At 43.5% G+C, this 12,656-nt stretch overlaps 1 protein-coding gene and 1 pseudogene across 1 annotated transcript in view; one reads left to right on the top strand and one right to left on the bottom strand.

The window, feature by feature from the left end:
• SYN3 (synapsin III) overlaps nucleotides 1–12,656 on the top strand; it is a 658,658-nt gene that overhangs the window by 57,787 nt on the left and 588,215 nt on the right. The window contains exon 2 of the mRNA XM_023728907.1: nucleotides 10,319–10,961. Within this exon, the coding sequence (XP_023584675.1) occupies nucleotides 10,319–10,961 (643 nt within the window). The remainder of the gene's footprint in view (nucleotides 1–10,318; nucleotides 10,962–12,656) is intronic.
• On the bottom strand, nucleotides 9,788–11,429 carry LOC105756157 (serine/threonine-protein kinase STK11 pseudogene; annotated as a pseudogene).

Genomic DNA, 12,656 nt, shown 5'->3' with positions numbered 1-12,656 from the left:
AGAGCTGCTCCATAAGGTTTCCAGGGCAGTAAATCTTTACGGAAGCAAACTTCCACTTATTTCTCCCATGGAGCAGCTAGTGGGTTCAGTGAGATCCTTGACCTTTCGGTTAGCAGCCAAGTGCTTAACCACTGTGCCACCAGGGCTGCCTCTCTGTCCCCTTAGGATTTATTTTACCTCTCCTAACATATTATATATTGTTAATGGTCTGTCTCCCCCCACTAGAATATAAGCTCCATTAGGACAGGGATTTTTGTCTGTTATGTTACTACTGACTCACCAGCCTCTATCCTTGGCATAGAAGCTGCTCAATAAGAATTTGTAACATGAATGATAAATAAATGAATCAGAGTCAGGTACACCAGAGTTCACATTCTAGCTCTCTTTCTCACTAGCTTTGTAATCTTGGCCCAGTAATTTGTTCTCTCAGCTTCTCAGTTTTCTCATTAGCCAATGAGGATTCTAATAGCTGCCCACCTTATATTAAGCCACCACCCATCTGTCAGTTTGTCCTATGGTGGTGGTTTGAGTGTTGCCATGATGCTGGAAGCTATGCCACTGGTATTTCAGATACCAGCAAGATTACTTATGGTGGACAGGTGTTAGCAGAGCTTTCAGAATAAGACAGACTAGGAAGAAAGGCCTAGTGATCTACTTCCAAAAATGAGCCAATGAACACCTTATGGACCATGATAGAACATTTCCCAACACGCTTGCTTTGCACACGTCATCAGGAGGGATCAATCGCTGGAGGAGGACATCATGTTTGGTGAATAGAGTGCCAGCAAGGGTAACTGAGATCCTTAGTGGGATGGATCGGTATGATAGCTATAAACGATGGACTCAAACATGCTGGTAATCGTGAGAATGACATAGGACTGGGCAACGTTTTTTTTTGTTGTACGTAAGGTCACCATGAGACAGAGCCTATGGCAGCTATCTATGTTGTATTAAGAGGTTGTTGTGATGATCAAATTAAATAACATAACCTCAGTAGCTAACATTCATTCATTCACTTATTTTCCACCAGGTTGTGCTAAGGGCTTTGAAATAGTTTAATTCATTTTTAATGCTCACAAGTGCCCTATGAAGGCACTGTTAAACAGCCTCATTTTACAGATGATGGGCCCAGGCACAGAAAGGCTAAATGACTTGCCTAAAGTTGTACAGCAAATAAAGGGTAGAACTCAGATTCAAACTCATGTTTGTTGTGCTAAACCCTTGGTAAACTGCAAATCACTACTGTTGCTGTTTTTTATAATGTGGTGGACGTCACCTAATTTTGGATATTCCATTACTTGAACATTTAGGAATGTAAGTTTTACCATTTTATTTTCCCTGTGTGGTTTTTATTTTATTTTATTGTGGTGAAAATATACACAACAAAACATACAACTATCCAGCAATTTCTACGTGTATAATTCAGTGACATTGATTACTTTCAAGTTGTGCAATCATTCTCACTATCCTTTTCCAAATTATCCCACCACCATCAACATACATTCAATTTACCCTAAGTAAAAACTCCCTCTTTACACCTCCTTCCCACCTCTGGTAACCAGTAATAATTTTTTGTTTATATATTTTTACTACTTAAGGAGCCCTGGTGGTGCAATGGTTAAGTGCTTGGCTGCTAATCGAAAGGTTGGCAGTTCAAATCTACCCAGCGGCTCTGCAGGAGAAGAGACCTGACCATCTCCTCCCATAAAGATCACAGCCCAGAAGACCCTATGGGGCAGTTCTACTGTCTCCTATATTGTTGCTTTGAGTCAGAATTGACTTGACAGCATATGACAACAACAACGTATTTTTACTTATTCTATATAAGTGAAATCATACAGTATTTGTCCTTTTATGACTGACTCATTTCACTCAGCATAATGTTTTCTAGGTTATTTTTCCTGTGTTTTTTTACTATTTTAAATTTTTTTATGTACTGATCTCTACTTGCTCTGCCGCCAACACACATACCCTCAATATTCACACGGACGCATATAGGAATATTACGATTTTCTGATGGGCAGGTGGTGCTTTTGCCTCTGCCCAAAGCTAGATGCTCAACATGGCTGGCAGGCAGTTCTGCCAGGCAGCCTACCCTGCCCCTGTGGCCCTGGCCTTCACTGAGATGCCAGGCGCTGCTGCTGAGCAAGACGTCCTCGTTCTGGAAGGCTGAGGGAGTCTGCAGACTTTCAAGGCCTCCTTTGTCTTCAAGGTGAGTCTGAACTGGTGGAAAAGAGCTCAGCCTGAGACGCCAGCCAAGGAAGTCACCAAGCCCACCAAGCCCTGAGAGCTAAAAACACAGCCTGTGACGGGAAAGCAACAGGAAGCAATTCTTGCTAAAAGCAGGCCTTGGCCGCCTGCCAAGTATCCTGCCCGCGGGGCCAGTTGGCAGAGACAGAGTGGTGCGTGAGGGGCAGGGGCCTCACCGACGGATGTTGCAAACTGAAGCTGAGAAGACATGGAAGATGGAGGACCAGGGAGACCACATGCTACACATGCTCATGCAAAGCCTGAGGCTGGCCGAGGGGCCCTTTCATCAGCCCAGCTCTGCACGTAGGAACACAAGTCACTTGAATAACTGAGAGTGTGTGGGGCAGTATGAAGAGGTTCGCCCTGGGGACCATGCAGGCCTGGGTTTGGATCCCAGCTCATGTAATTACCAGGTATACCTGTGGGGAGAGTCATTCAGCCTCCCTGAATCTCATCTTTGGCATCCACAAAATAGGCATTCATGCATTCAGTGGTATTTACTGAATACCTGCTGCCGTACACCAGGCACCATTCAGGTGCTAGGATAGAGCAGTGAACGAAATACAGAATCCCTGCTGTGGAGCTGCTACCCTAGTGAGAGAGATGGACATAAAATATTTAAATGAGATGGATATACATCATTATGTCAGATGGGGATAAGGGCTATGGGGTAAAGTAAAACAAGGAAACAGGGTGGAGAATAGAGCAGACACTTTGCAGGGTAGGTGCCTGTCTTAGGGTTCTTTAGAGACATGGAACAAGTGATATTGATATAGATAGATAGATCTAGATACATATATATAGAGCGAGACAGAGATTTACTTCAAGAATTGGCTCACATGATCGTGGGGACTGGCAAGTTCAAAATCCACAGATCAGGTGGGAAAGAGTGCAGAGTGGAGAGAGAGAGAGAGAGAGACAAACAGTTCTACCAAAATATCTATTTATAGTCTGGATGCAGAACACACCCTAAGAAAATTCCCTTTACAATGATGGATTGATTACATTACATTAGATTGCATTATGGAAAGTGATTACATTACATTACATTACATTACATTATGGAACAGCAACTAGACTACTGTTTGGCCAAACCACTGGGAACCATAGCCTAGTCAGTTGATAAATAAAACTAACCATCACAAAGCCCCTGAGGGCAGCACTGAGCAGGGGTGTGAGGGGAGTGAGGAAGCCACCATGCTGCTATCTCAGGAAAGCGCTTTGAAGGCTAGGGGGCTGGAGGCTGGAGCTTGCTCAGTGTGTTTGAATGATGGAAAGGAAGCCAGTGTGGTGATGACAGTGATTAGGAACTGGGGGGATGGGGGTGGTGGGAGGTGATGTCAAATAGTTAGAGCTAAATCATATAGTACTTTATAGGCTGTGTAAAGGCTTGGATTTTCTATATTTAGTACTATGGTAGTTACTATTGTCATTGTATTTTATCATTTCTGTGGGACTCTTTAGCTGTGTGAGAATTTAAGAAGTGAGGAAGATCACAATATATGAAGAGTGCTGATTTTTTAAAGGAATTTATCAATGACACAGTTTTATCCCTAATGGTAAACATATCAGTGTATTAGGGATTTAGATCGAATTTTGATGATAACTGGCTAGAGGACCCAGGAATGCTCAAATCCTACCTTGACAATCATCAACATCACCCCTATTCCAGGGTCTTATGGTAGTTGAAAACACAAGGAGGAATTGTAAATAAGAGTCAAAGTACCATTATCAAAGTCAAAAGTACCCATTATCCCCACTCCTGTCCCCTAGTGCAAGGTTTTCTGCTAATGGTGGGTTTGAATCCCTAAGTTTAGGCTCCAGATCTAAGCAGTGCAACCTCTTTCCTCCACTAAGCCAAAATCTCATTTGTGGATGTTATTCACTCAATAGTTGCATGGTACGGCAAGCACATTTATGAAGAGAGCAGGGCATCTGGGCCTCCTGGGAATCTGAGGCTGCCTTGTGGGTTAGAAGAGAGGCTGTAGAGAGAAGGATGCTGTGGTTGGCTTCTTTAAGGGCCATGAAATAAGAGAGAGAGAGAGTTAGCTTGATGAGCACGGAGGCCAGCTACATTCAGCTACAGAGAAGCAGCACATGGGAGCCAGAATCTCACATAATTGCGTATCTTTTTAACCCAATAATGACCCTGTCCACTAGTAAATGTAGTACTGTGATGTTCTGGCCTACAGACTAACGACTTCTCCATATGAGGTCGAGTAGAAAGATTAGAGAATAGGGAGGCCACCCGGGAACTCCAGTCTAATCGTGTTGTTAATTGCTGTTGAGTTGATTCTCACTCATGGTAACCCCATGTGTGCATAGTAGAACTGCTTCATAAGATTTTCAGGGCTGTGAGCTTTTAGAAGCAGATGGCCAGACCTTCCTTCTGAGCACCATGGGGAGCGGGGGTTGGGTTGAAACCACGAACCTTCCTGTTAAGTTGTTCTAGCATTAGGAGAGGGGCTGGAAGCTGCCCACCTTCTGCTATAAACTCAGTGTCTGTCTTTCTCTGTTTCTCTGTCACTGTCTCTCTCTCCTCTGGCAAAATATATTGAGTGACTAAGGCCATAGAAAGAGGCACCATACTCTAAGGGTATGCTAGTACAGTCTGGAACAGATAGGTCTTTGCTAACTGACAAGAATTTCCAGTATCTTATCAGCCACTGTTGCATTCCATATCTGTCTTCCAGCATTTCCTGAGTTCCTCTCTCAGGAACTCTGCATGACATCTCTTTATGTCAAAATCCTCCTTCCATAAGGCTTTATGGTCAAGGCTAATCACCAGGCCTTTCTTCCAAATGCCTCTGGGGGGCTTCAAACCACCAACCTTTTGGTTAGTAGTCAAGCGCTTAACCATCTGCACCACCAGGAACTCCAGTCTAATCATAGGAGCCCTTAAAAGCAGAGGACTTTCTCCAGTTGGAGGCACAGGAGATATGGCAGAAGGGGAAGTCAGAGAGATTCTACATGTGAGAAGGACTTGACATGTTGTTGCTAGCTTGAAGATGGAGGGAGCCATGTGAAAGGAATGCAGGTGTTATGGATTGAATTGTGTCCCCCCAAAAAGGTATATTGAAGTCTGAACTCCTATACCTGTGAATGTGACCTTGTTTGGTGATAGGATTTTTCTTTTGTTATCAGTTATAAGTTAACAAGGTCATATCAGAGTAGGGTGTGTCTTAATCCCTTCTGAGTTGTGTCTTATAAAAGGGGAGAACGGACACAGAAACAGTCACACATAAGGGGATGACATCTTGTGAGAGTCTGTCTACAAGCCAAGGAACATCAAGAAATGCTCAGATTTACCAGAATCAAAGAGACAAGGATCTTCCCCTAGAGCCAACAGAGAAAGAGCATAGCCCTGCCAATGCCCTGAATTCAGACTCCTAGCCTACGGAGCTGTGAGATAATAAATTTCTCTTCTTTACAGCCACCCACTCTGTGGTATTTTGTTAGGGCAGATGTAGGAAACTAAAACAGCAGGTCTTAGCTATGGATATGAGTCAAGGATATGAGAGGGCTCCCAGTTGACAGCCAGCAAGGAAGCAGGGACCTCAGTTCTACAACCACAAAGTACTGGATTCTGCCAACAACCCTAATAAACTTGGGAGTGGATTCTTCCCGGAGCATCTCTATTAGAGCACAGCTGGCTGACACCTTGATTTCAGCCTTGGGAAATCTGAAACATAGAGATCAGCTGAGCCAAACTGGACTTCTGCCCTACAGAATTATGAGATAATAAATTTGTGCTGTTTGAAGGCACTAAGTTTGTGGTAATTTGTTATGGCAGCAGTAGAAGACCAATGCACTATAGAATGACATCCATGTTCCTTCACAGGTATTATAGATTGAATTGTGTCCTCCCAAAAATATGTAGTGAAATTCTTACCCCTGTATCTGTAGATTTGGTCCTGTTTGGAAATAGGGCTTTCTTTTGTCATGTTCAGAGTTCCTAGGTGACACACTCAGCTACTAACTGAAGGGTTGATGGTTCAAATCCACTCAAAGGTGTCTTCGAAGAAAGACCTGGCAATCTACTTCCAAAAAATCACAGCCATTGAAAACCTTATGGAGCACAGTTTTACTCTGACACACATGGAGTCGCCATGAGTTGGAATCAACTATAAGGCAACTGGTTTTTGTTGTTATTCTGTTAATAGGATCATATCAGAGTAGGGTGGGTCCCAAATCTAATCACTTCTGAGTTATATAAAAAACCAGAATAGACACAGAGCCATACACAGAGGGAAGAGGAAGACAGACAGTGGAGACAAATGTATCTACAAGCCCAGGAATGCCAAGGATTGCTGGCAGCTACTAGTAGCTGAAATAGACAAGGAAGGAACTTTCCCCATAGCCACACCCTGAATTTGGACTGTTAGCCTCCTGAACTGTGAGAAAATAAATTTCTGTTCTTTAAAGCCACCCACTTGTGATATTTCTGTTATGGCAGCAGTAGTTAAGACAACAGGAATCCAAAACCCTCATGAACTGCTTTCCAACCCACCTTTCTAGCTCTGTCTTCTCTTATGTCCCTCCATGTACTCCAGCTACAAATGACATCTCACCATCCGTTGACCCCACAGCCCTGTGTTCTCTCTCATCTGTGCTTTTAGATTGGACCTTCCCCCTACTCTCTGCCTGGAAAGACTTTTCTTCATTGTGATGGGCCAGTGGATCTGCCAATGGACAGTTTCAAAGGGCAAATTATTTAGCATGTGTGTTATCAGTTCATTTGTACATAAAATATAAAAACAATAGTTCACTCAACAAGATTTTTTTTTTTTTAAATACTTACTGTGTACCAAGAGCTGGGTACAAAGCAGTTGAACAGTTTTCTAATAAAAATATTATTGCTTGGAATTCTTTTTTCATAAGGTGTGCTGTGATAATACATTTTCTTCCTTGGTAATAACTGGGGACCACTGGCTGAGAAAGAGAAATATATAAAAATGAAAAGGATCATGGAGATAATTGATTCAACCAATTACAACTCTTTTATTTTAAGGAGGAGGAAAATTAAAGGGGAGAGAGAGTGAGGGGGTTGCTTTAGGTCACGTACTGGGTTAATATCAGATACAAGATTTACATCTCTGGACCCCAGACTTCGAGGCCAACCCCGTTTCCACTATTCCTTGATTATTCCACGTGCATGTGTAATAAATGTTATAAACAAACAGAAAAACTCAAATAGTCTAGCACTCCACAGTACCCACAGTGAGAAACCATTGCTATCAAATGTGAAACCTCCCACAGCTAGTCTTAACAAGAGAAACAAAATACGAACAGCCCCAAATATACCCGATGTTATGAAAACACAGTCTTTAATGGTCTCCAGAGGCAATATCTTAGAAATTAGTAATATGGATATTTTCCCTCTTAAAACAGAATCTTGACAATCAAAATTACATGAATCCTTCTTTATTTTCCAAATCAATAGATTATGAGTTTTTTTTTTTCAGTTAAAAATAACAGAAAGAAATTCTTTAAAATGTCGCTTCTAACAACTAAAAGGCAAAAATAATGCAAATGAAATAGTGGGCTCAAGCATTCCACGAGGTTGAAAAGAAGTTAAAATAATAGAGGATGTATGGAATTGTGCTGAAACTCGAAAGTTTATTTATAGAGCAAAGAGAAATTTGTAGGGGTAGTGAGCATGGCAATAGTGGAATTGCAAAGGAAAATATACCTTGTATACAGATGACTCAGTATAGGTGATGAGCCAAAGCTGTTGAGAATTGTTTTCACTGTTAGTGTAGCTGCAGGGGCTGAGCTCTTGATTTTTTTTTTTTTTTTTTAACTTGAAGAGAGATGGGGATTTCCTTTAAGGGTTCTTTGAGAGGCCTGGCTTCAATGCCTGGTTGCCTTCTGAAGCTGGAAAGAGTAGAATACAGTCTGTCCAGTCAATCATATCTCTAGGGAAATATTCAAGCAGTTTATTGAGGACAGAGCCTTTGAAGTTGTCTAGTTGTCCAATGTCTGTGTGTTTTGGAGTGGGTGAGTAGAAGACTTTTTATCTCATTGGCAGGCTGAGAAGTCAGAGGGTGGTCATCCTACCTTGTCTTTGGACCTGTTGTCCCTGCGGCCTGTTTTTGGTGGGTTCCTTCTTAAAATATCACACTAGCTGATGTGAAGACTCACTATAAAGCTACAGTAATTGAGACAACTTGAAACAAGCTCAAGAATAGACAAATAGATCAATAGAATAGAATAGAAGGTTAAGAAATAGACTAAAGAGATCAGCTGCTAACCAAGAGGTCAGTAGTTTGAATCCACCAGCTTCTCCTTGGAAACCCTATGAGGTAGTTCTACTCTGTCCTGTAGGGTTGCTATGAGTTGGTTTGGTTTTGACACATATATAAGTGACCTGATGTTTGGCAAAGCACCAATGCAATTCTACTGGAAAAGAATGATCTTTTCAACAAATGGAGCAGAAGTAATGAATGAACATTTGGAAAAATTGAATTTTGAGCCCTACCTCACATCATACATAAAATTAATTCTAGATAGATCACAGACCTAAATGTGAAATATAAAACAATAAAGCTTCTAGAAGAAAATATAGGAATGTATCTAGGTGACTTTGGGATAGGCAAGAATTTCTTACACTAAACACAATAAAAACAACACTAACTTTAAAAGAAAAAAATTAAATTGTACTTTATCAAAATTAAACTACACATGCGCACGCACGCACATATATATACTCTTCATCCGAAAACATCATTGTAAAAGTAAAATAACAAATAACAAGCCACAGAATGGGAGAAGATAAAAATGAATGTATTCAACAAAGAACTTATATCTAGAATATATTATAACATACCTCTTACAAATTAATAAAATATAAACCAAAATACAAATATGAGCAAAACACTCGAACAGACATTTCACCGAAGAGATCATCTAAATTGTTGATTAACACATGAAAAGATGCTCAACTTCATTAATCCTCAGAGAGATGCAAATTATAACTACCCCTACATACCCCCTAAAACCAAAAAACTAAACCCCTTATCATGGAGTGGATTCCAACTCACAGCCACCCTATAGGACAGAGTAGAACTGTCCTCATAGGATTTCCAAGGCTGTAAATCTTTAGGGAAGCAGACTGTCACATCTCCTTTTAGTTAGCAGCTGAGCACTTAACCACCACATCATGAGTGCTCCTTCCATAACCGCAAAACCAACCAAACCCATTGCCACCAAGTCAATTTCAACTCATAGCGACACTGTAGGACAGAGTAGAACTGCCCCCTAAGGTTTCCAAGGAGTGGCTGGTGGATTCAAGCTGCTGACCTTCAAGTGGTAACATCAGAGTGCGATGGTTGATATCAGCTAGGTAGAGAATGAGGCAATGTTCAGGGATACTGGAAATGTTCTATATCTTGATCTGAGTGTTGATTAAACAAGTATAAATAAATTAAAAAATCATTACTATAAGCTTCAGATTTGTGCACATCATTACATTTATTTGAGCTATACTTCTTAGGCTGAGTTCTCTAGAGAAGCAAAACCAGTGAAGTCTGTATAGAGAGAGAGAGAGAGATTTATCTCAAGGAAATGGCTGACAAGGTTGTAGTAAGTCGCAGGTATGTTGGTTAGACATGCCCTCTACCCTGGGCCCTGTCCCTCCTCCCCTAGCCTAGGGAGAATTGCAAAAGTCAGCAGAAAGTCATGTCCACTGGCAAAAGGTGCTGCGCGCAGGTGCTCCAGGGGAGGGCTGGACCTCGGATGCTCCTGACTCCCCGAGGAGCTGCCAGCATGGAGGGCGTGGCAGTAGGCTTCCCAGGCGGGCAGCAGGCCAGAACTCGGTGGGAAGATTGAGGAGGAGCTGAGACTTGGCACCAGGCCGGGATCCTGGAGACAGGCTTGAGGCAGGGTCCTCACCACTGCTTGCAGGTTGACAGTCGGCGGATCTTTCTGCTAGCAGGGTTGGGGGAGGTGCTGGTGCGGCGCTTGGCCTTTGACTTGGGGTCCTGCTGGGCTGCCTCGGTGATGTTCATGCACAAGGCCTTGGGCAGGCCCACATTCTGACCCGCCTCCACCTCCGGGATCTGTCCAGGCACGGTGAAGTCCTGAGTGTAATTGATGTTGTCCTCAGGGTCGAAGAGGCCCTCGTCAGCGTCGCGGGTGCAGCCATGCAGATCTTCGAGGTAGGGCACGACTGTCATGCTGCGCCACCAGTCACTGGTGTCTGGGTTGGGCGGGATGGGCACCAGCGCCTCAGCCAGCGGGTGCTTCTTCCGGAACCAGATGTGCTGCCGGATCTGCTGGATAGAGAGCCTCCTGACTGGCTGGTACTCAAGCATCCTTCTCAGCAGGTCAGAGAGCAGCGGGCCACAGTCACCTGGAATCGTGTAGTCCCCCTTCCTGATGTTCTGGAACAGCTCATAGATGGTGTCCCCATTAAAAGGGTGCAGGCCCGTGGTGATGATGTAAAGCGTGACCCCTGCCGACCAGATGTCCGCCTTAAACCCAGAGAAGGTGTCCTGGCCGTTCACGATCTCGGGTGGCTGGAAGGCTGGCGAGCCCTGGCTGATCCGGCATGTGTCGTCCTCGGCAAACGGGTGCAGGGCCTCGGCCGCGCCCAGGTCGGAGATCTTGAGCGTCCCACTGGTGGTGAGCAGCAAGTTCCCGGGCTTGATGTCCTTGTGCACGATGCCCTGGCTGTGCAGGTACTCCAGCCCATCGATGAGCTGGCAGAAGTACCCATGGGCCTGGCACACGGGGAACATCTTCTCAGGCACACTGTCCAGCATCTCCTGCATGTCACACACACAGTACTCCATCACCATATACGTCTTCTGCTTCTCCTCGTTGCACAGCACATCCACTAGCTGGATGATGTTCCGGTGCTGCAGCCGCCGCAGGATCTGGATCTCCTTCTTCAAGTTGGCGACCCCGTTGGGGATCCTCCGCGGCTTATTCTTCTTGAGGATCTTGACGGCGCGTCGGCACAGTGTCTCCAAGTCCAGCACCTCCTTCACCTTGCTGTAAGAGCCTTCCCCCAGCAGGTCCCCCATCAGGTACTTGCCGATGAGCTTGGCGTGCTTCCGGCGCCGCTGGTAGATGGCCTCCAAAGAGTCGTTGCACTGGATGAAGGTGTCCATTCCCACAGACATCAGCTCAGTCTCGGTGAACATGCCCAGTTGCTGGGGGTCCACCACATCCATGCTGGACCTGTGCGGAGTCCTGCTGCCCTTCTTCCTCTTGCCTCCAACAACAAGGAAGTCCCTTCTTCAAAAAGAAGCGATTGTAGGCATCAGTCTGAGGCTTCTCACTCGCGTATCTGCAGGGGCTGACAAACCCAAGATCAGCAGGCAATATGGCAGGCCACTAGCTGGAATCCAAGAACAACCAGAGGTCAGCCCAATGACGAACCAAAGGCAGGAACCACAGCAAGAGTGAGCCTTGCTGGAACATCCCTTTATATACTGGAGGCAGGCCACACCCACAAGAAAATTCCCCTTTCTGCTGATTGGCAGATCGTAGCAGATCTCTTCATGGAAGTGACTGCATTATATCAGATCTCATCAACGGGGTGATTACATTATTACAAAACTGCCCAACTATAGTTAACTGCCAAACCACTGAGAATCATGGCAGAGGCAAGTTGACACACCATCTTAACCATCACAACCTCTTAACTTTTTTTTTTTTTGAGGAATTGTTCTATGGTTAATAATATATATCTTTTTATTAATCAACATCTAACTTTACATAATATTTTGCCACTTCACATATAGTGTAAGAATCTTCCAACAATATATTCCATTTCTGTTTCCATTCTCGGTTTTCTTGTTATTTTACATTTTACATCTACATATATTATAAACAGCAACAACAACAACCTCCCCTCCTTGCCGTCCAATGGATTCTGACTCATAGCGATTCTATAGGACAGAGTAGAACTGCCCCCTAATTTCCAACGAGTGCCTGGTGGATTCAAACTGCCGACGTTTTGATTAGTAGCCATACCTCTTAACCACTACGCCACCAGGGTTTCCACATAGGTTATAAACTTCCATAATTTTGTAGTATTATTTTCCTTTATATGGTCAATTATCTTTGTCAGAGCTTTTAAAACTGGGAGGAATATATTCTATATTTACCCACGTATTTACCATACCCAGAACTCTTCATTTCTTTGTGTAGATACAAATTCCCTTCTGGTATCATTTTCCTTCTGTTTGAAGAACATCTTTTGACATTTCTAGGACTGACAATGACTTCTCTCAACTTTTGTTTGCCGGAAAAACTCTTTACTGTGTCTTCACTTTTGTTTTATTTTATTTTTATTTTGTGTTTTATTGTTGTAGTTTAAATGAAGTTTCCATTTCAAGTTAGTCTCCCATACAAAAATTTATACGTACATTGTTATGTGACCCTAATTGCTCTCC

This window comes from Trichechus manatus, unplaced genomic scaffold, assembly GCF_000243295.1.
Source record: "Trichechus manatus latirostris isolate Lorelei unplaced genomic scaffold, TriManLat1.0 scaffold00027, whole genome shotgun sequence".
Taxonomy (NCBI): Eukaryota; Metazoa; Chordata; class Mammalia; order Sirenia; family Trichechidae; genus Trichechus; species Trichechus manatus.
Note: the sequence above shows the minus strand (reverse complement) of the source record. Positions and strands in the feature narration are given on the sequence as shown.